The sequence below is a fragment of the Nycticebus coucang genome, chromosome 2 (assembly GCF_027406575.1).
Source record: "Nycticebus coucang isolate mNycCou1 chromosome 2, mNycCou1.pri, whole genome shotgun sequence".
NCBI lineage: Eukaryota > Metazoa > Chordata > Mammalia > Primates > Lorisidae > Nycticebus > Nycticebus coucang.
The window spans coordinates 111,893,271-111,917,717 of NC_069781.1; the positions used below are offsets into that span (position 1 = coordinate 111,893,271).

General features: G+C 45.4%; 1 protein-coding gene across 5 annotated transcripts in view; it reads left to right on the plus strand.

Moving 5' to 3' along the window:
- The window catches only part of SYK (spleen associated tyrosine kinase), an 88,781-nt gene that overhangs the window by 48,435 nt on the left and 15,899 nt on the right, over positions 1-24,447 (plus strand). For 4 of the 5 annotated variants that reach the window (XM_053578989.1, XM_053578993.1, XM_053579001.1 and 1 more), the window contains 5 exons: positions 14,697-14,835; positions 16,826-16,904; positions 17,298-17,347; positions 18,965-19,033; positions 24,344-24,431. In XM_053578989.1, the coding sequence (XP_053434964.1) occupies positions 14,697-14,835; positions 16,826-16,904; positions 17,298-17,347; positions 18,965-19,033; positions 24,344-24,431 (425 nt within the window). The remainder of the gene's footprint in view (positions 1-14,696; positions 14,836-16,825; positions 16,905-17,297; positions 17,348-18,964; positions 19,034-24,343; positions 24,432-24,447) is intronic. The other variant, XM_053579003.1, reaches the window with a different exon arrangement.

Consider the following 24,447-nt stretch of genomic DNA (forward strand, 5'->3'; position numbering starts at 1 on the left):
TGATCTTCCTGAGGTTCCACTTCTCCAGGTCTGGGATCCATGGGGATCTTGCCCACCACTGCCTCAAGGATTCATGAAAACACGCCCCACTCATATAGCATAGCACACGTGGCCAGCATGGCGTGGCTTTTCTTCTCTACACTATTTCAATGCCGTTTCTCCATCATTAGCATCAGGAAAATCTCATTACTAGACATCTCTTGGTGTTTTTAACAGAGAAAATGTGTGCTACTTGGTGGTTTCATCTCATGGCAAGCTTCTATCTCCCTTGGAAGCTGGTTAGGGTACCCAGTGAGCGCGTGGACTTTCCTCTCTGAAGGGCAGCAATGTTATGTTGTGAGTGTTTGAATATGGTCACACGCACACATGTAGAGTGAAGACAGCTTGCCAGAGTACTGAACACAGCCCAGATGTTCTGTTCTTCCAGCCCTGGGCAGGGCCTACATCAGGAAATACAGTGTTTCCCAAGTCCAGGTTGCCAGACATTGGTCCAGAGTCTTTAATCTTTAGAAATGTTCATATATGTTTCTTTCCTAGGAAATAGCGCTAAAAGGCTCCAGTGAAACCCTTAAGCCCCCAGCAGCTCCCATGGCTGCACATTTGGTATGAATGTGTGGGTTTCTGATGCACAGAGGGGATCTGTCCTATGCTCCCTGTTGGATCAGGCCAACGTTGCAAAAAAGTCCTGGATCTGAATAATCCTGGTCTGCCCTGCTCACGGGTCATTTCATAAAATGCTCGTCAGCACAAGGTCTTTGGGGTCCCTTCTGGGCATCCTCACTTAGAGAGAGGGATGTCACCACGGAACACCTGCCTTATGACAGCCAAGGGGCCTGGCCAGCTATTGGCTCCTCCCCACCGCTCCTCTCAGGCTGTCATCCAGACCTTCCTAAAGAATGTGTTTCGTGTCTACTGTCAAACCATTACTCCAGCACATCCATCCATGGACCGACATTCCTTAGTGTCTGTAGTTGCAGAAAGCACCAAAGGCCAGACCCAGTTCTGAGCTTTGGGAATAGAGGCACCGTGTTCATCTGCTTGTGTCTTAGAGAGAGGAGGAGTTGCTGACCAGCAGGAAAGAAGAGCACAGCATGTCGGAGGCACACAGCAAGGGGACAGGGCATGCTGGGGTAGGGTGCCCTGTCTGTACCAGGTGGAAGGAAGGGCCTCAGTGCAAGCAGAGACAGCACGGAAGGGTGCCCCGAGGCAGGAGTGTGCCGGGGATGGCCTTCATCAGACCTCCATGCCAGAATGTGAAGAACCTCCGAGGTTCTCAGACCTGGAAACAAAACCTAATTTTTGTGATTCCTAACGCAGGGTTTCATGAACTTGATTTTAAATAAGCTCCTGTGTGTGAACATGCTGGGCATAAAGTCAGGCACTCTGTAGAAGCTTAACAAAGTGGGTTATAATCATTAATGCATCTTGGTGGTCAAGACCCAGGGATGCCCAGCTGGGAAGACCACAGATAGTCAAAACGTGAAGGTTCGACCTGCTTTATCAGATCAGAGGGGTGAGGCCAGACCCCTTTCTAGGAGAACCTGCATCCTCCCAGCCCATGTGAGAGGCAGGACCGCAGCAGAGAACTGAGTCCTGCCCCTTTCCTGTCCTCACAGCTGGGGGAAGCTGTTTTCCTGGCTATTTCTCTTGCATTTCCTTGCAGGAGGCCAAGGTGAGGGAAGTCTTAGGAAACAGAGAGGGACACCAGGCACTGAGGGCCGAATTTCCTTAGAGCTGCTCCAGGAAGCCTATTGCTATATTTGTTGCAAAACATAAATGGATCTGGGATTTTTCCTTAATCTCAGAATGTCAGACCAGAAAGGGTAGTGGAGAAAGAATCACCAGCCCCACTGGCTCTTCCCTGATCAACTCTCAGAGAATGACGGGTCCAGAGTTAAAGGTTCTGGACCCATGAAAGAAAGATTATTCCAAAACACGAAACAAAGGGAAACAGAATCCCATTCTGTAGAAATAATGTGGTCTTTATTTCCACCGGAATGCAGGTGGGGTGAAACCAACAAAGGAATTCCCCACATGGGTTAAGGTGGATGGGGATTTAAAGGGCCAGAGAGGGCAGCAAATGGTGGCATTCCTATTTCCTGGAAGGGACATGAGTCTGACCCTGCCTGGGCAGGCCATGAACCTGACCCTGCTTGGGTAGGGCAAGTTTATTTGGGCGGTACCCTGATTCTGTCACTGAGTACCCCAAGTGCACCAGCCAGTGGGAAACCATCTCAAAGGAGTTTGCACAGCCTCTCCTTGGATACCCAGAGCCATCTCTGTGGGGACCTGCGCAGCAGGGAGCTGCACCCGCCCCTGTCCCTGCTGAGTTCCTTGGACCACACACCTGATTTAGGGTCTTTATCATGTCTCTATTTCACTCCTCTCTGCTGCTGCTTTAGATTTCCACTCCTCTCTGCTGCTTTTCTGCAACTTCTCCCTGAGGACTTCCTGTGACTCCAGGGACAAATCCATGACTCAGCTGTTTTGCGTTGGTTGAACAGCTGAAGTCACTTCTCTCTGACAGCTTCACCCACTCCCTCTCTGTGCTAGGCCCCGCCTCCTCTGCAGGCCTGGGGTCTGGCTCATGTTTGTCCTCTAAATCAATAAATTATTCTAGAGCCATCCCCATCTCCTCAGCTCATTTTTGCTTTCCATTTCCTGAAACACATCAACAATACTGTGGTTTCACACAGGGGCAGCTCCCCTTGAGTCCAAGATAGGGAAGGAGTGAGATGTGGATTCTTGGATCTCTCTCTGTGTCTCATCTTAAGTCATGAGTGGTGCACAGCCCAGGAACACAGCAACAGATTCAGAAATACAAAAAGATGACTGATGCCCTTATGGTTGGAGGAGTGGCCTGCTCCAGGTGGGCTGTCCCCACCCAGATGTTGCCTCTGCCTTATAAGTAGCCCTGTACCTTCAGTAAGGGACACAGTGGTCTCTTCCTTCATGTCCTTATCTGCAAAATGGGTTTAATGTTGTGCTTGCCTCTTGGAGTCACTGACAATTATGTACTATTGTAAACAGAAGGCACTCATGTGGTGCTTGGTACGGAACGTCAGCCACTGTGCTGCCCTTGCCACAGTATCCATGAACGCATCTGGATGCCTCAGTGACACACACTTGAATGGGAGGTCCGAAGGCAAACCCTCTGTCCCCACATCACAGGCACACGGTGACTGCTGCAGGTGGGGGTCATCCTCCTGCGGGTGACGAAGCTGGGCAGGCCCCTCTCATCCTTCCTCTCTGTCTTTCTTCTGACCATAGCTGTGTTTATTTCTTCTCTGGGCTGTGAATACACAGAGAGTCCCTGTCTTGGCCATAAAAGGATTCACAGTGGCTTTTTCTTTTATGAAGTGACAGATTAAAATAAAGAGTAAGTATTTCACTGAGGGCTGGAAGTTTACCTCTGCACTTTTCACACTCAGGAGGATTTAACCAGTTCAGTGGAATCATATGAGCAAGGAGAATCCCAGCAATTACCCTTCCTGTTCTCATCATTAGCACAAATCACTGTTTTCACTGTTCAGACACCAGCATTTCAGCCTAAGAATCAGGTTACCCTGATAGCAGCATTGGTGAGAATTGAGCTAAAAGGTGAAAAATGGAATACCTAAAGCACACACCACCATGGCCGTTCAGAACTGCTTTTGCTTGGACAGAGAAAACATTGAGGGAAAGGCTGTGTGTTTCAGACATGAGAGATCAGCTCTGATCACAACTCCTCAGTAATGCAGTTCAGAATGCAGAGGACAGGCCCACAAGCACCTGCCCATCAGATGAGTTATATCTGGGGGTGTCTGTGCAAATTAGAGCCCAGTTTCTCTACGTACAAACATGTATGAGATCCATTTACACCGACGGCACCACAGCCAGAAGGGACCTCACCACTTCATAGCCTGAAGCCCTGGTTTTTCAAGTAGGGACTCAAGTGTAGAGGGGCTTCTCTAAGGCTGGTAGGCACAAGGCAGGTCCCTGACATTATCTGAGGCTGCGAGGAGACAGTGACCAGCTGCTCAAGCCGTGTCATCTCCAGAGATTCCACAACTATCAATCCATGCAGTGCCCTAGGCAAGGCACGGTGCCAGGGAGTGTCTGTGGGAAATATGAGGAAACACAGAAGCATCAATCAGCCTTCCCCTCTCTTGTGTCTGGTCCACACAGCTCAGGAGTGACTTTGAGAAGGTAGCTAGGTGCCAGGGACTTTGCACATGTGCTTAAGGAATAAAGAATTAAAGGCTGATTCTGGAGGAAATGGGCAGTGTGGGTGTGGTGTGGGGCATTTCTAGAGATGATGTTCATCACCTGGACTTTGCCAGAAGGACCCCTGCCCATGTCCAGGGTACTAACTGACCAAGATGAGCACCGGACATGGAGTTCTCCGGCACACGTGCAGGGAGCAAGAGCCAGAGCTCCAGGAACCAAGGCAAGGCAGAGGGGTTGAGCTGAGAGGCACATGCCTCAGTGCTCCAAAGCCTCGTGTGACAGCACAGTTTGCTATTTTGAGAAGTTAGTCACAGCTCAAGTGTGAAAAATGAATTTGTTAGAAGGGGAAACAAAGCTAATTTTCTAAAAATTATATATTTCTTCCCCTAAAGGAAGAATCCAGGTTTGGTGGGGTTCAAAGCATATACAATTTAAAGATCTTCTTTTCATAAAAACAATGCAAAATTAGGTATAAAATAGAATTTTTTTTTTTAGAATGAAGAAGAAAATCTCAGTAAATCGCAATTTTCTTAAAGTTGATAAATACTATAAATGTATAAAATTTAGGAAAAAATAGTATATTTTTATCTTCATAACACCTTTTTTCCTCCATGTTTTTGATGGCATTGTGTTTGAATCCATCTTTGTTTAACAGTAATTTAATATTATTTTCTACATATAGGAAAAAGATTATTCACACCTCATTATTAGTAATGTCATATACTTTTTAGGATCCCTGTCACTTTTGGAAGGGAAGTTGGAATGGAACAAAGAGTAGTCTTTCCTGGCTTTGACTAAAATATCTTTTACAAATTATACAGAAACCCAAGGCCATGTAGTGAGGTGTCAGGGCTCCTCTTGGGTGGATGAGGCTATGGGCAGCAGGCCACGGTCGGGTCAGCGTGCCTCAGGCTCTATGCTGAAAGACCCCATCCACATGGATCACACCACACAGTTGGGGACATCACGCACACACTTTTGTAGCACCCATGACACCTGCTGAAATATAATGTGAGGTGTCCTTTGTTCCACCAGATAAACTACCTCAGGATGAAAATGCTCTAAAAATTGTATGTTGGGCAAAATTTAAAAAAACAATGGAATTCTTGCTTTCTTTGGTGTTTTTTATCCAGGTATATATTTTATTATTTTTGGCCAAGAGTCCTTATAAATCTTGCAGAGCCAAAAGGTAGTTTAAGTGACCTTTAAAACACTTAAGTGGCTGCTCTGTAATAGCTGAGTTAATGTGGTAAATAAAAGGGAGTATTTCAGATTTGAGGAAGGAGGCATCTAACCAGTAAGTCACCAAGGTCATTTTCTTTTTTTCTTTCTTTATTTATTTATTATTTTTTGGGGAGCAACATACACTGGTTTTATAAACAGTTTGACACATTTTCATCACACTGGTTAACATAGCCTTCCTGGCATTTTCTTAGTTATTGTGTTAAGACATTTATATTCTACATTTACTAAGTTTCACATGTAGCCTTGTAAGATGCACCGCAGGTGTAATCCCACCAATCACCCTCCCTGCGCCCATCCTACCCCATCCCTGCCCTCCCTCTCCCCCTTCCCCATATTCATTATAACTGGGTTATAACTGGGTTATAGCTTTCATATGAAAGCCATAAATTAGTTTCATAGTAGGGCTGAGTACATTGGATACTTTTTCTTCCATTCTTGAGATATTTTACTAAGAAGATTATGTTCCAGTTCCATCCATGTAAACATGAAAGAGGTAAAGTCTCCATCTTTCTTTAAGGCTGCATAATATTACATGGTATACATGTACCACAATTTATTAATCCATTTGTGGATCGATGGGCACTTGGGCTTTTTCCATGACTTAGCAATTATGAATTGGGCTGAAATAAACATTCTGGTACAAATATACTACTGGGACCTGATCAAACTAGAAAGCTTCTGCACAGCCAAGAACACAATAAGTAAAGCAAGCAGACAGCCCTCAGAATGGGAGAAGATATTCACAGGTTATGTCTCTGACAAAGGTTTAATAATCAGAATCCACAGAGAACTCAAATGTATAAGCAAGAAAAGAACAAGTGATCCCATCGCAGGCTGGGCAAGGGACTTGAAGAGAAACTTCTCTGAAGAAGACAGGCGCGCGGCCTTCAGACATATGAAAAAATGCTCATCATCTTTAATCATCAGAGAAATGCAAATCAAAACTACTTTGAGTTATCATGTAACTCCAGTGAGATTAGCCCATATCACAAAATCCCAAGACCAGAGATGTTGGCGTGGATGTGGAGAAAAGGGAACACTTCTACACTGCTGGTGGGAATGCAAATTAATACGTTCCTTTTGGAAAGATGTTTGGAGAACACTTAGAGATCTAAAAATAGATCTGCCATTCAATCCTATAATTCCTCTACTAGGTATATACCCAGAAGACCAAACCAAGTTCATTTTAACTGCAGTTTCTACTTTTTGATGTTAGAAGTACACACTGTTAAAAAAAAAGAAAAGCTACAAAAATGGTCATTTATTCAACAGAATAATCATGCATTCAAGCAAATAGTGTGCCAGGCCTTGTGACAGTAGACGCTGTGAGGAGTGAGTCAGACCTTAGTCCCTACCCTCACCTGCCTTGCGTGAGGGGGAGATGCCAAATTCAAGTAGCCTCCACAAAGGCTGAGACTCGAGACACCTCTCTCCATCATGACATGGTGCCCGTCCAGAATTGTATTGCCCTTTGTTTTTGGTCACTTATTTATTATCTCCACTCCTAGAAGGACTCCACAATGGTAGAGAGGTGCCCTTAAGGTGTAACGCCAGCATCCAGAACAGGACGGTATCTCTGGAGAAAGCAGTCTGGGTAAATAGACATTGCGGCAGCTCGCTAGCCTGAATAAGGGTGGCATCCCAGGTGGGAGGAGGGAAGCACGGGTGACTTGTCATCTCCGGTGCTCAGGTGGGATGATCACTCAGCACATGTGCCATTGTAGGCACTGTTGGTACACTTCAGAGCCACCTGGCCAGTTAGACTCAATGGGGTTGGGGGTTTCGCCAGGTGGTGCTAAGGGAGGGAGGGGTGGCCAGAGATTCCAGGAGGCTGTGGCAGTGTGTGGTGGCCCTCCAGTGGGCAGGCATGGGTGCCAGCAGGAGAGGGAGGGAAGCTGCAGGTAGACACTGGTGGAGGAGCAGGCCTGTGAGCCTCCAGGCCCCTGGTGAGCTTGGTGAGAGGCGGGAGGCTGTGGGAGGCAGAAAGTCATGGCCACGTGGCACAGGACTAGGTGTGTAACTTTGGAAATGGCTGGTGAGTTTCAGGCTGGTATAGCCCCAGGGCAGGAGGTGAAAAGGGAGGAAGGAGACGATACCAGGAGAGCTGAGCACCGTCCTCCTGGACACCAGAGTTCCCTGAATGGTAGCAGTCTGGCTAGGTGGGGAGGAAGGGGTGGTTGCTGCCCCAGCCACGCCACCAGGTCCAGAGGAAGTCCCTGGCTGCCCAGCCAGTGTGGAGCATGGAGGACCTGTGGGGAGAGGCACTGGGAGACGCCGACCAGGGAGAGCTCAGTGCCCGCGGGAGCTAAGTGAAGGATGTGGAGGATGTGGAGGTGAGCAGGAGCTCGGAAGCCCCGATTCTGGTCCCAGGTCTGAGAGACTATGAACTGGGGAAGGGTGAGGCAGCAGGGCTGGGGCCTGTGCGCACGGCTGGGCCAGAGGTCCCAAGGGTGAGCTGTCCCCTGTGGTTGGACCAGCCCTTAGTACTTTGTCCTGGCCATGGCTGCCTTGCTGGGCTGGGCAGGACGCCGAGTCCTGCTCCTTTACCATGGTAGCTCTTCCGTGCATTAGTTAAGACAGTCTCCAAGAAGTGCCTGTTCCCTGTGTGTGGAGCAAGAACAAAGGGTGGGAGGAAGCCTCAGGGCGCAGGGCGTCCAAGCTGCTCCAGGGGCTGTTCCCTGTGTGGCATGTTCTTAGCAGTCTGCAGCTGAAATTCAGCTGCCCTCCTTTCCTGGGTCCCTTTTAAGGAGGAAAAATCGCTTTAATCGTTTAGTCATCCCTTTTTATTAGCCATTTTCCAGATGTCCACCCCACTTCTTCCTCTCCTTACACACTCTGTCCTCCCACTTCTTCCTTCACACACTTATGCACAACATCCCCCCCCCACACACACACACATGAAGACAGTTTATTCACCAACTGTCCAAGCCTCTTGAGTTTGAGGCCCCATGGAAGGCCCTGCAGGATAAAACAATGAGCAATAGCAGTAGATGCCCAAAGAAAGTGGGCACCATGTTTTATGCAATTGGGAACTCGAAGATCCAATGATTCTGGCTGGCTTAAAAAAAAAAGGATGTGTCCATTCAGAATCAGAGGTATCAGTTTTCATCCCAGGAGCAGACTGAGTGGACCTGGCTTGGGGGCACCAGATAACATTTCTGTTACCTTTGACTATCAGAGCAACACCTCTCACTGATGCCCCATGCCTTCCCTCTCCCCTACCCCACCACATGGCTGGGACTGCAGGGGCCTTGTCAGGGCAAGTGTGTCTTGCTGGAAGGCAGCCATAAAAACATGCATTCACAGGATGGCCCATTTTCCCAGAGAAAATGAGAAAGCTCCTAAGAAAACATGCTTTTGTATTCCCTACGACCAAGAAACAAACCTAAATTAGGATAAAGGGTGAAGAGCAGGTGCACACAGGATTTTGGGCTCCACAGGTTGTACATGAATTCCAGAGGCAGTTCTCCAACTTTTGTGTCTGTGAACCACCTGCAGGGCTGAGCAAAGCTCAGATTTCTGGGTCCCACCCCCTGAGTTTTAACTCAATAGGTCTGAGTTTGAGACCAACAGTTTCATTTCTACCAAGTTCTCAAATGATGCTGATACTGCTGGTGTGGGGCCATATTTGAGCCTGTTTGAGATGCCTATTACCTACATAGGCTTGATTAAGAACAGTGATAATTTCAGATTTTCATAGTTCATTGGAGGGTTTATAACCCTATTTGAAGTTGGGAATGTTCCTGTAGCATACCCCCAATACTGTATTATTTGACTGGTTTTGATAAAGTTAACATTAATAACTACTTCTATGTTTAGAAACTTCAGTGAGTTTCTAACTTCAGTAAAGAAATTCATACCATGAATCAGACAAGCCCTGTCACTTAATAGCTCTGTGATTTAGACTTAATTTCACTCTCTGAATCTTAGTTTACTCAATAATAAAATAATAGGATATTTTATCTGGGTCATTACAGAAATGAATAAGGTAACATGTATAATGCTAAGCCAATGGTTTGAACATATCTGTGCTTCTTACATCCATGAATTCTTTTCTTTCTTTAGTTCTGAAAAACATGGGGCTACTTTTTCTTTCTTCAAATGTTACTCTCCTTCCATCTTACCATTTCTTTCTTCAGAAGTTCCAAATAAACATATGGTAGGCCTTCTCAACCATCCTCTATATTTTATTTTATTTTTCATTGCCTTTTTTCTGTGTCTGGCACTGTGGGTAACATCATTGAATTTGTCTTCCAGTTGACTAATTCTTGCTTCGTCTGTGTCTAATCTGCTGTTTATTGATTCACTAACTTTTTTTCCATCAGTTACACTTTAAAAAAAATTTTAGCAGTTCTATTTATTTGGCTTTTCTTTCGAGTATTTCTGAGTATTTTTGAGACTATTTTAGAGTGCTAATTTTTATCATTTCATCATTTATTTCTTTAAAATTTTCATATATATTTTATATTCTATATCTGGTTACTCTAATATGGAAAGTTTGGGGGAATATAAATCTCTATCTCTCTTCCTCTTTCCCTCCCTCCCACTTTTCTCATGACTCATGATTCCTTATGTTTTAGATGATCTTTTTTGAGCTCATGTTTTATTCATCTGTGGACTCCAGAGTGTCCCATGTTGGGAATACTTTCCTGCAAAATTGAAGGTTTCCCCTGCACAGTCCTCCCTTTAATGTGGGTGTCCTGAGTCCAGGTGCCCTATGTCCTGCTGGCCTACGATGCTGATAACAGTACTTGCCCATAAGCCAAACCCACTTTGTTTGCCCTTATTTGCCACTCACATTTCCCAGCTCAAGTTTCAAATCACTTTTTTTCTATATTTAAGTTTCAAGAGTGATTGTGGGCTTAGAAAAAGCCTGCTTGTTCACTAGTGAATGAAACTGTTGGTCTGTCACAAGCCTCCTTTGCCACAACAAGAGCTGTGTCCCATCAGGCTCTCCTGGGCTGCTGTAATTGATCAAAGTATCCCATTTTATTTGATGCACATGTGGTTTTGCAGCCACAGGTCAGCATAAAGAGCCGTGACCTGTCTGAAGTTAAAAGTTCAAAGGGAGTCCTAGGTTGGTGTCAATATCACCTCATTGATGCTGATCAAAGTCTCCTATAAGCTAGAAGAGAAGAAGCATGAACTCATTTCTCCTTTATGAGCTACAGCAAAGGGAGAGATCAAGAGGGCATTTGTGACACAATTTTTAAAAAGGCGAATGTGTTAGGAACAGCTTGGGGTGGCCCCAAATGTGGACAGTGCTCTGGACTAATCTTGCTCTCATCATTTGTATGGAATGCACACATGCCCAGTGTTGCTGCAGTGCAAGGATAAAGCACTCAGAAGTTGCCTTTTCTTTGGCTTTTCATGGATCAGTAGGGCTGGCATTTCCCCTGCTTCTTACCTGCATGCACACTGCTCAGGACACACTGGTTCCCACATCCTCTCCTTCCGTCGCCCCAGCTCGCCTTGAGAAGCAGGTGTTGTGTAGATGGTCTGGGTGAGGACTGCCCACCCCAGCGTCAGCCCTCTCTTTTTGTACACCCATCCCAGGCACAGTGAATGGTTCATTTTGTGTGCATCTTGCACACGGCCAATCCCAGGCACTTCCTTCCCCTCCTGACTTTGATGGTCTGCCCAGTGATGCTACACTCTGCCATGGAAAAAAGGTATGGGAACACCTAGTGGGTGAGGGCATGCCCAGGAGACACAAGGCAGTTTGGGGCAGGTTGCCTCAGCATCCCACCACATCCCAGGTCCTCACTTGTCCCCTCAGTGCCTGGCCCTCACCACCACACATTCTGCCCCCACCAAGAGGGTGCAGAAGGGTAGAGAAGGGGTTCAGCCCTTCCAGGCTATGCCTCAGCAGAAGTGACTCTCTCCTCCCTCACCTCCATGCAGAGCTTTGGCGCCTGTGAGGTGTGAGGCCTGCTCATGCTAGAGCCCAAGGCTGCCCACCCCAGGAGAGCTGCCAAGCCACAGGAAGTCAAGGACTATCTTAAGGCCAGCTGGGATGACTTCTCAGCATCACCTTCAGCTTAAGTCCTGGAAATCCCAGGTTTTATAACAGCAAAACACAAATCTGTTAGTGTGCCCCTTCCAAGAGAATCACTGAGAAAAATTATTCAAAAAATGCATAAGGACTTCCATGATCAGCTGACCCTGAGGGTGACGGCGGCCAATCAGAGGAAGGAGCCCTAAACCTGGGTGGGAGTGCTGAAGCTTCCAAGGGGCGGGCAACAGTCCAGGACCCCAGGCAGGAGGAGGAGCAAGTTTTCAGCTCCCAAACCAGCTCTTCTCCTATGTTATATTAAAAATAGCCCAGCTCAGGATCTGCCTGCAGCCAGCAGATACCTCACAGTTGTTGGCGGTTACTGCCAAGAGCTTTCTGATCTCTTCCACCTCCAGATGCCGGGCCTGTGGGTTTCCCTTCTCTGCTCTTGTTTCCTGCCAGCTGCCATGGGGGCAACTCAGGCTGTGTGCCCTCGGTTGGTGGCTGTACCTGCTGGTCCCCTGTGCTGTGGAGCTGGCCTGGGCTGCCTGGGGTCACACACAGAGAGAGGGAATCATAGGTCTGTCATTTGGGAGCCTCAAAAAGGTGGTGGAGGCCTTCGAAGAAATCATTTTTCCAAAAGCAAGGGGTGCTGTTTCCTCCTGGTACCAGCTCGCTTTTTATACCATTTTTATTATGAAATGCTAGCAGAAGACCCCTCCCCTCACCCCTGCCCATTCCTGTCCAGCCACCTCCTAGACTTGTGTGTTCATCACACCTTGCTTTTTGTTGGTTTTATTTGTTTAGTTTTGCCACCTACGTGTACATCTGTAAACAAAACTGTTGGCTCTTGTCAGTGTGGGGACTTTGTATGTGTAGAGTCTGCTTTATGTTTGTGAGGGTCATATATGGTTTGTCCAGCTGCTGTCTCTTCATTTTATTGCTTTATAATGCTCTGTCCTGTGAGTGCCTACAGCTTATTTATTCACACTGTGTGCAGTGAGCACCCAGCTTGTGTCCTGTTTTGACAAGGCAGCTCAAACTGCTGCAGCAGCCCAGCGTGCTGTCTGGGGACTCAGGGCACGTCCCACGTGCCTAGCAGAAGAACCTCTGACCCATGGGGACTTCATATGGTTTGACTTCAGGAGCTGATCCCTAACTGCTTTCCAAAGTAGGTAAAGCAGCTTCTGCTCTCACCAGCAGTATAGGAGGGCTTCTGTTGTTGCCCACTCTCAGCAAAGCTTAGAATTACTTTTAATTTTGCCAGTCTGAAGAGTGTGGAATGGTGGCCCATGGTGGGCTTCATTTGTATCTGCCAGATTTCTGACGAGGTTGGCTGCATCCCCTCCCTGCATAATCTGTGGTCCTTCGTATCAGTTTTAACAAAGTGTAAGGCAAGATAGAGCAGTACAGAAACCAGGGTTCAGATCTTGCTGATTGTCTCTGTGACCTTGAGGTTGCAGACGTGAAAGAGAATATTGTGGCATGGCCTGTTGTCATCACTCCCCCAAGGCAGCTTGTCCATGGCTCACGTATCTATTGGTAATGCTTTGGCGTTTGCAGAGTTCTTTCTCCTACCCATCCTGTTAGCCGCTGATGTATATGGAATAAACAAAGCAGACAAAAATATTTCCATGCTATAAAATGGTTGCTTTACAGAATAGACTCAGTTCTTTCTTCACTTAAAAATATGTTTTGCCATATGGTTTGGTTAATTTTTTTTTTTTTTTTTAATATTTAATAGTCACTACCTACTGGCTGTAACTGGCCATGTGGCTGTGTAAGGGCACATATACTTATCTAGCTGGCCACTACAGCTTTTTGGGAGGAAGGAGCTACTTACACTGTAGGGAGTTAAGCACAGCTGCTGCTGAGGCCACACAGAGTCTGGGTGTGTGTCCCACACCCTCGCCAGCAGCCCTGGACAGTGGGATATGGAAGATAGTTGTCCACAGTGCATGGCCACATGCTACTTGAAAAGACACTTGTTTTAAGAGTCACAACCTACTATGCCATAGTTCAGCTTTTAAGTCTCAGATTAGTTTCAAGATGCATCTCAGTGGCAGGGAAAAGGAAAGCATGGCCACATCCGGCTCTGAAGTCCATCTCATCTCTCATTGTGGCCATGGATCTGACCTCTTGCAACTGACAGGAAACATCAGAAACTCCCCCAGCATGCATTCAAGGGTCCCTGGCAGCCGGGCCCAGTTGGGCTCTGCCCTGAGCCTGGTGCCTTTGGGTGAGTTGCTTGGCGGTTTGGGACCTCAGCTTCCTCAGTGGCTGAAGAGACTTCTTAGGACTTTCAAGACTCACCCATTCCAAGGTCTCACGATCTGAAGGGCAAGAGCTGCTGAAAGGGGAAGAGAGGGCAGCAGCTGTGACAGCGAAGAAGCTAAACTAGGGACTCACTCCCATGTTGTGCCCTTTGCCTCCACCTGGACCTTGACCTCCCTAGGTCTTCCAGGTCTCCCTGGTGGGCCTGTTGCCCACCGGTAGGTCAGAGGTCTCCCTCTCATGCGTTCTGGTGGGTTGTTACCAGACTGTCAAGTCTCAGTTCACCAGGACCTAGGGCGAGGGTGGCACTGAGGGTCACCCATGATTGGGACAGTGGAGCCTTGGGCTGGTCAGCTCTGGTTTCACCTGCTGCTCCCTCGCCCCACAGTGGATGTTGTTTTCTCCTTCCGGGACTTTATCTGAAAGTACCATCATCTGAATGATGTTTTCATTAACATCCCTTCTGTGCAATTGGGAGAGTGGGAGGGGTGAAGATGATGGGGCATGGGGCCTGCACATCCCTGCATCTGTGGCCCAGAGGCTCCTGCCTAAAATGCCCACTAGACACACCAGCTGCACCCCCAAGCCAGGTGTTGGTGCTGTCCATCTGTGGCTCTGACCCAAGTGCAGACCCCAGTGAAGAAAGGTGAGTCCAGAAGGCTCCCCAAACTCTCAGGGCCCCGGGGAGTGGCATTGCTGGGCTGAGCACCAGGCTCACCTGATCACCACCCAGAGGTCCCTGTTGGACCTGAGTTGTGGTCCAGCCCCGACCTCTAGCGTTTCTTGTTGCAAGCTCACTGGTGGCATTCTTGAACTGTGAGCTAGCCTACCTGGGTAGGCTGGACAATGATCTTGACCCTAAGGCCCACAGGTTCTGGAGAGTGGCTGCTGACCACGTGAACCAGGGCGCTATCCCCAGGCTCCCTCCTTGGACTGGCAAGCCTGGGCTGATGCACCATGTCCTCTCTTGCAGGATCAGGGCTAGAGACAACAATGGCTCCTACGCCCTGTGCCTGCTACATGAGGGGAAGGTGCTGCACTACCGCATTGACAAGGACAAGACCGGCAAGCTCTCCATCCCTGAGGGGAAGAAGTTTGACACGCTCTGGCAGGTACCCATCCTCCCCTCCTGGCAGGCACAGCACAGGGCACTGGAGGCCTTCTTCCCCACAGATCTCAGGCTCAAGAGAAACCAGGCCACCCCAGGCTGACGCTGTGCTCCCAGACCTGCAGCAGCCTGTTTCTTGCCCCACCTGCCCCATCAGAGGTTCTAGAATGTTCCATGCTTATCCATGGTCCCTCAGCCCTCGGTGCCGCAAGGGGATGTCCATTCAGGGCTGTGTTCAGAGTTTTAACAAAATGACCTATGCTGGAGAGCTAGGAAATATTTCTTCCTAAGATATTCTAACTAGAACACAGAAAAGCAAACTGAATATATTTTGGGCAAGTGAAAATATTGTGGGCAAGACTTGGGCACGGCGAAGCAGACTGTCCTGGGAGCTAGAGAGGCTGAAGGGCGTACTCAATGCCAGGTGCCTTCCTCATTGCAAGTCAAGTCTCTCTGTGTTAATTAAGGCGATTGAGGCAGTAAGTACTTCCTGCAGTCCAGGCTGTCACTTGTATAGGAGTGTTCCAGCCTTGGTCTAAAAGGGGCTTGTTGTTGACCCACTTATTCATAAATTCTCAAACAACTCAAATTTGTGAGCTAATTAGGCACCGAGGAGCACTAAAAATAATGCTCCTCACTGCTTTTTGTGGATCATGTTGAGCACAAACTGCCCTTCTTACTTTCACATCACAGCTGTGTTGGCTGACCCGGGAGACACGGTAGCAGTAATATGCCTGCATCGTCTCGGCAGAGCATCCGTAGTCCCAGTGCACTCAGAGACAGGAGAAACCAACCCTCAGGAACAATACCTGCCTCACCTGCAGGACAAGGGGCGTAATGGGGCACATCCCTGTGTCCCCAGGCCCAGCCAGGAACCACATCCGCAGCTGATACGGAAGAAAAGGCTCAACTCAAAGTCCTGTCATTTTAAAAAACAGAGATCACGAACCCTCAGTCCCTTTGAACTTCAAGTAACTACTGCCTAATGTGATTTGGTTCCTAATGCTGTAATTGGAAAAGAACATACTGCTTTAGCAAATGCCAGACATTATAATATTCTAACATATTAATCATGACATTAACATTGTCTTCTGCTTTTGTGGCTGGTTAGCGAATCTCATTATGGACCACAGGCTCTATTTTAATTGTCTTGATTTGAAACAGCATTTAACCTGTCCTATACTAGCTGCCTAGAGCATGTCAGGGATGTTTGTCAGGAACATCGCCTTCTGGCACGTAAGGCACCCGAAAGCCTGAAAGCCTATATATTCCAGACAGCGTCTAAGGCTGTGCACTCAGCATAATGCCAAACATCTCAATGGTTGAAAACCATCTTCCCAAGGCCCTTTACTATTTTTATTGGTTCCTCTGCTAAAGCATGGTATCCAGGCCCTAATTAAATATTAATATTTCTAACTGTATATTTTCTAAGCACTGCGGTTAGGAAAATGCATCAAAAATTCCAGTAAAATCTTCCATTTTGATGTGCATCGTCCCATTCATTTACCTTGACAGCCTTTGTCCTGTACTCCAACTCCAGGGTGCTGCTACTGTTTTCCTGAGACTCGGTAATTTCTGCACTACCCTATTTTGATATTCTGCAAACCCACAGACCAAATTTGGCTTTCTGACTGTTTCTGTGTACTCCTGAAGAGGTACTTTTTATGCTTTTAAAGAGATTGTTTTAGACAAACAAATAAATAACAGGTGACAGAGATGGTGTGAAGCCCACAAAAACCTAAAATATCACTGTCTAGACTTTTACAGAAAAAGTTTACTGCCCCCCTGCCCAAGAGGGAAATCCCTGCTGTGTGCCCATCTCTCCACCCGCACCCCACACCCAGACACCTCCGATAGTGGACGCTCTGTGGACAGAAGCTCTTACTGTCCTGGGGTCACCATGAAAGCCCAAAGGGCAGTCAGCAGCTCAGTCATGATTTTTCTATTTCCTGATCTCGTTATTTACCTCATTTTCTGACTTTCTTCTCTTTCAGCTAGTTGAGCATTATTCTTATAAAGCAGATGGTTTGCTAAGAGTTCTTACAGTTCCGTGTCAAAAAATCGGCACACAGGGTGAGTTCCTGAGACATTGGAGTCTCTGTTTTTGACATACTGGTCACAATCAGACTCATTTTAAATTTGTCCTATTACAAATTCAGGTTAGATGAGGCCTTATTTTTACTGATTTTAATGATTTAACTTTATTTAACTGATTAAAATGATGTCAGTTCACTCTAATTTTGTATATTGTGAATCAGAAAACAGCTGAGTGCTTTAACATTAAAAAATCAATTTGTTTTAATTGCATGTGGCAAAAATATAAAGGAGGTTCAAAGAAATGTTTGGGGAACGTGAGCGCTTCTCACTCAGCAGCCCATCCAATCCCATTGAGGGATCTGTAGCGGGGAGGAGAACTGGGTGGTTTCCACTGATAGAGCAGTAATTGTCGCTACTCTTCCTAACTAGGAAATGTCAATTTTGGAAGCCGTCCGCAACTTCCAGGTTCCCATCCTGCGGTAAGTGTTATTAGAACTACCTCACTGTCACAAACGGGAGGCACGCTTTAACTGACAAGAGTGGTGGCCACTGTTGCTTTGATTGCCCTTCACAACACACCCCTTGATAAACCGAGTTCTCTGAGTGTTAAATAGGATCAGCCTCTCCACGGTGCTCCATTAGCCACGTTTTCTTAATTTCTCAGCTAGGATAAGTTCTCCTCATTTTCAAAAAGTATACACAATGAGGATGAAAGTCGATGTGAAATCAGAAATAGGCCTCCTGTCAGATCTGGGAAATGGTTTCATCCTTGAACCATCCATGTTAACACACATGCATAATCCATGGGCCTCACCTCGCTTCTCCTTCTAGACTCTTAGGAGCTTGCGTACAACTCATAGTCAAAGTAGAAATTAGTTTCCTGCTCCTTTCTTGGGGACTTCAGAATGAACTTTTGATGCCCTTTAATGCCATCCCTGAAGTGTACCCTCTATACTTTTTGACTATTAACCTTTGAAAAACATCTATAGAAAGCCAAATATACATATACTTTCTGCCCCCAGTAAGGCCTTTTGCTGCTCAGGGGCTGAACCCACGTTGAAACAGGGGACCCCGTCCAGGCAGACCTTATTATCAAATGGGGAGAACACATAATCACAGCACTCTGGGAGGCCAAAGAGGGTAAATAGTATGAGCTCAAGAGTTCAAGACCAACTTGAACAAGAGCAAGACCTGGTCTCTACTAAAATTAGAAAAATAAGATGGGCATTGCAGCAAGCACTTGTAGTCCCAAATACTAAGGAGGCCGAGGCGAAAGGATCGGTTGAGTCCAAGAGTTGGAGGTTGCTGTGAGCTGTGATGCCATAGCACTCTATCCAGGTGACAGAGTGAGGCTCTGTCTCAAAAAAAAAAAAAAATGTGGTGGGGAATATGGATTTGCTTAAAATGCCAAGGAACTCTGGGATCAATGTCTAAAATGTAGCACCTTTATGGAGTCACCACTTTGTTTTACCCTTTACATGGGTCATGGCAACCTTACTTGAATGTTATATGCTCCATTTTCCATTAGGTGAATGAGGGCTTAGAGCTGAGAACTCTTAAAAGAATATCAAGCCCTATGTTTAGCCATTCATGACATAATGTCTTCAGGAATTCAGATATTTTGGAATAACTTTTTATTGACTGGTAAAATACATGCAAAAAAAAGAAAATGCAAGGCCCTCCATGTACAACTGGATGAATTTTTCACGATAGAACCAGCACCTACCTTAAAATAACACAGCTGAGCACTCAGATTTACTTGTAGTTTCTTTAGGGTAATTTGTCTTGAGCTTGTGACTTTATAATTCCATATAAAGTACAGGCTACTAAATATAATAGTTCTACTTTTATAGCCTTCACTGGAAAATATTTCCCAAATATTTTTCTAGATCCTTCTGCCCAAGTGGTAGGTAGGCTTTTCTGGAAGCCCTCCCGGTGAGCAAGTGCTGCCTGCAGTAAATCACACTAGGAGGCCAAGGAAGGGGGTTAGCAGTGCACTTACAGAAGCAAGTTAACAGAGCATGTGCTGAAAGGTATCCTGTGCTGTGTTTGTTTTCTGAAACGTTTACTATTCTCTTTGCCATTGTGGTTTCTAGACTTGGTCAGCGGGTGGAATAATCTCAAGAATCAAATCATACTCCTTCCCAAAGCCTGGCCACAGAAAGGTGCTAAAGCGTCCCTGCTTGCTGTCCCTGACTAAGTGGTAGGACTGACCCGCACTCAGCTCACGCCCTCCTGCCTGCCCTGTGTGTGCCCGTCCCGCCCCTCCCGCCCCTCCCGCCATGCTGCTTCCCTGCCTCTGTGCTGTGTGCAGCCCTCGTCCACACCTTCCTCCCTGGGCAGCCCACCCCAACGTGCACACTGTGCTTTTCATGTGGGTCCTCAGTCCATTTGCTGAAATCCATCGATTGTAATGTGCTTTCTCCACTCCAGTGTAACTTGAAGTCAGTGTGGTCAGTGGTAGCTAATTCTCACGCTGGAAAATCTTTCCACAGACAGCCAACTTAGTTTTGGTGGCCAGAATCATCTGTTGCAGTGTTCTGGTATTTGACTATGCACATGACCTTGTGATGGAGGGAACACCCAGGTTTCATGAGGTGTGCTGCCCGGTAAGGACCTGAGAGCGTTGCGTGCGCTGTCACTTCATCAGGGCTCTGGCTGACACAGCACCCTAAATGTAAAGTGTAGAGAAGACATTGAAACGAGAGAAGCTATTTTTCTTCTTGAGGCAATAATGTTGATATCAGATTTCTGTATTTTGCTCTATGATTGACTTTTTAAGGAAAATAGAAGTCTTTTTTTTTTGCAGTTTTTGGCCGGGGCTGGGTTTGAACCCGCCACCTCCAGCATATGGGGCCTTTGCGCCACTCCTTTGAGCCACAGGCACCGCCCAAGAAGTCATTTTTTAATGACTTTCATTTCACTTACACCTCCCCTCAAAATGTATATATAAAATGTATGGATTTCTTTTTTTTTTTTTTTTTTCATTTTTATCATTGTTGGGGTAAAGTTGAGTCTTTTATTAATATTTTTTAATTTTTATTTTAACGGGTGCTTTCCCAAACATTTTAGCATATAATTGGGCACGAATTCATGAAGTAGATTGCCTAAAGTACTTACTAGAAATAACGTAAGTACAAAGCATGAAAGCCCTGAGATTTTATTTGATAATTTTCCAAGCTGACAGTCGTACTCCAGAGGTTCTTAATCTGTTGACCATAAAACAGAGAAGTAAGTTTAACTCAGTGTTTGAGAGAGAAAAAATGTTTCAGTAGACCTTTAGACTACAGGAGAGCGTGTCTTAAAATAATTGAAGATATGGTAAAAATATGACCATATAAAACTAAAGAAATATGTGCATGGATAAGAACCATAACATCATCAAAAGAGAAATAAGAAACTGGAAATTAAGTAGTCGTAATGATAACACATGTATAAGGTGAATGGCTTTAATAGAGAGAGAGATTCTTTAAATCAATACAAAAAATCAGTTATCTCATGGGATAATGGGCAGAGAACATCAGCAGGTAGAATCAAGTAAAGCAAATAGAAATAGTTCTTAAACATGTGAAATGTTGTTCAACTTCATGATAAAAGAAATGCAAGTTAATACGATGATGTCCAACAATGCCCACCTATAAAATAGATTCAAACAAAAAAGATTGGTAACACACCGTGTAAGAGCAAGGATGTGAGGGGTGAGCACTTTCACACTTTATTGGAGAAGTATAAAATGACACATTCTGTAACATAGGTGATTTTGCAAAATTAAAAGTACATATAACTCAACTCTGCCATTTTATTTCCAAATATTTATCATACAGATGTTCTTGTATTTGTATGCAGTCATGTACATATGAAGGTCATTATTTGAACACTGTAAAATTGACAAAGTCTGGTTAATCGTTTAAATGTATAGCAATAGAAATAAAATCAGTTACAGTAAAATTGCAACTTTGAGAGAAAATTATTAAAAGCAAATGCATTTTAAACTTTTCTTTAGAAATCAGTAGCATGGGCAGTGGCCCTAGCTCAGGGGGTAGGGCGCCGGCCACATACACCAGGGCTGGCAGGTTTGAACCCGGCCCATGACAACTACAACAAAAAAACAGCCGGGCATTGTGGCGGGTGCCTATAGTCCCAGCTACTTGGGAGACTGAGGCAAGAGAATTGCTTAAGTCCAAGAGTTGGAAGTTGCTGTGAGCTGGGATGCCACCACACTCTATTGAGGGCGACATAATGAGACTCTGTCTCAAAAAAAAAAAAAAAAGAAATCATTAGCATGTTTATACCGTAAAATATAAAGGAATTCACCTAAGAAACACAAGTACTGGTAGTCCTTCAGTGATTGAAACTTATTGTTAGTCTTGGAATTTTCTTCTCTGCTGCTTTAAGTCCACAACTCTGTCCTTCTCTTAAGGAAAATAGGCAGAGTTTGGACAATTAACATCCCTGAAAACTTACAGCTTTTTAGCTTCACATTTCAAAGGCATATTCTCTAAGAGGATTAAAACAATATGTGTCCCAGCATTTCAAATTAAAATCCATTTTTCATGTTTTATTCCCATGTATACATTAATACTCGGAGTATTTTAAAACTCACTCTGTCAGTTCAACAGAGTGATTTTTTTTTCTCTTTGCCCAGTTTTTAAACCAAGGTATTCAAAGAGTATTTGTCAGATACATTTTCTATTTGCTTTTAAGTAAGCAAGAAGTGAGGGATCGTAATGTATAACTGAATAAATTATTGTTATTATTGTGGAATGATCTGTTATTACCTGAGTTTATAAAATGTAAGGAAATATCACCAATTGCTCTTTTGGAAAGTTGAAAGCAAAGGTACAAAGCGCCATCTAGTGGCGTCCTGCAGGTTTCAATTCTGTGTTGAGTATTGGCAAAATGGGGGGGGAAAGGAACTGTGGACAATTCATTTTCACCTAGTTTATTATGCAGACAACACAACACTATTGACTGGGACTTCACAGACCATCAGACGCAGAAAGAACAATGACAGACAATAATAATGTGGACCAGAGACACATTTTTCATTAAAATTAACATTGCATTAATTTTTTAATAATAATGGATACTTTTACAATTTGTCATTATGCCTTTGTGCTCATTCTTCACAAAGTTCTTAAATTCTTCTTTTCAACCGAGCATTCACATCCAGAGGTTGTTTTAGTTGTCGTTCTACTAAATGGCATATCCATGCAGTACTTGGGGGAAAATGAAATGTGCATTTTGTACCTTCATCATTATCATAAAGTAACCACTGCTCTTTTAACTGAATCAATAGGAACCCTCCCATTTCCTTTGGAGAACAGTCTTCCAAGCATGGTGCCATCCTTTGCTCTAATCCCATCAGTTACAGAGAGGAGTGGGGACAGGGAGCCAGGGGCTCGGCTAGGAGGGAGCTGGCATGGGGCACTGAGGGGCAGGCCAGTTCTTTCATAATCAAGAGGCGGTCTGTGTTGGGCAGCATGGAAATGAAGCCTTGGCTGAAAGTATGGAGCCCAAACTTCCGAGGGAGATCCCCAGGTCATCTTCTTATCCATACTCTAAGGTAGAGTAGGCAACAACTTTTTCAAGTCTAGGATATTAGAGTCCCCATGTTCATCTCTACTAATCCTTACTTTCTCTTGATACACTACTGTCATTTTCAGCATATTTGTGCAACCCCACTTCCCCACAGGAATCATATGTTAGGCAATTACATAATTGCATTCTGGTCTAATTGCAACAAGCCTTTTTAAAGTCTTCCTGCCCTGGAGAACAGAAGTGAAATCACAGCACACATTCTGTAGTCCTATAATCATATGTGAATGTTTAAAAGAGATTGTCACTGGGAATTATCCATGCTTATTTCTCTCCATTAATAAGAAGACTTGAGAGAGAGCCTAATTTTCAATCACATTAGTTTTATACTTCACATCTTCAGGCTTAAGAAATGTTCTTCATTCATTCATTTTTGCATTCATTCATTCAACACATTTTGATGGAGCACCAGCCATGGGCATGGCACAGCTACCAGGGCAGTAATGAATGCCTGTATCCCCCAAAACTTATATTCCAATTTCATTCTTCCTGGATCATAGTTACTTTTGTTAAGTAGTTCAGAAGGAGCACTGAGATAGTCTGTAAGAAATGGATGCGACCGTACCCCTGTGACAAATCAGAGCAGTCATTAGTCTCCTCCAAAGGGTGGGGCCCCTGTAAGATGTGGGGGAGCCTGCTTCTGGCAAACGCAGACAGTGTGAAAGGAGGGAGTCCCGGTGTGTGGGGAAAAATGGCCAGGGGTGGGAGTGGCACACTGTGACTTCATTGTCTGACTTGGTTTTTGGGCTCGTCATACACTAGAGCAGGAAGGAGTTGGTGTGTGCTGTGAGATACGTGACTGTGCAATGTTAAGCTTCATGTCTCTATTCCTTTAAACTTCTCCAAAATCTGGCAGCATCTCATTTCTTCGTGGCCGGTGTTTGGGCACTGAGAAGGGACATGGACGTAGGAACTTGCTACTCAATTCACATCCAAACAAAAGGGTTCAAATTATGGTTTTACTGTGAACTAAACTTAGTAGCGATAATCTGGTTTTATTTAGGGGTTAAAATGGGTCAGGAAAACTCAAGATAAATACTTTCCAAGGGTAAAGTCCATAGGAATAAAAAATGTGGATTTTTTTCCCCCTCCTTATATCCTGGTGCAAATTGATGTTCTCAAATAATCAGGAAGGCTGCGTTAGTGACAGACAGCAAAGCTTGGTTTCATTACCATGCTTCCATTACCTGCTGTGGGTCTGAGGAAGAATTCCTTCCCTCCCGTCAGCAAAGAGGATTCCACATGGCATGGGGTCCATGATTATCACAATTAGCGGCAGCAGCGCTATGGCCTGGGTGGGTGGCAACTGGCCTGTGGGGCCTTGTAGCTCACTGACCACCCTCTGACATCCACCCAAATGTTGCTAGATCTCCACTGAAGATAAAGATGCTGATGGCACCTAAGAAGGCATACCCATATTGGAGTTAGGACACAGGTGGGAGCAGCGGGTGGGTATTAGGTTTCCTTTTTATATAACCTCCGGGTAACATGAAATTGAAGAGCAAGAGTTTAAAGGAGGAAAATGAATCCAAGGGGAACATGAAAATCCTCAGTAGCTTTTAGAAAGATATGTAAGGATGTGTGTGTAGGGAGGGACTTTTACCTGGAAAACTAGAATTAACTCTGTCACCAGATCCCCAAGGGTCTGACAGCATCTCTGGAATTGTAGTAGCATGAGCTTTATTTAGACCTCACAGAATCCAAATAATCGCCCGAAGAAAGAGATAAACTGTTTTCTTCCTTGTCTTTCTTAATTCTTTCCTTTGTCTTCCCTGCATAAGTTAAAATGTGATTATTTGGAAATGGAAATAATTACACAGATCACCTTCGCAGCGTACTGATGGAGAAAACTGACCTGTTGTCTTTGTGTGCTTTAGGCTTCTCCTTCCCAGGGGAGCCGGCCAGACAGTACTGTGTCATTCAATCCTTATGAGCCAGAAGTAGCGCCCTGGGCTGCAGACAAAGGTGAGAGGTTCACTTT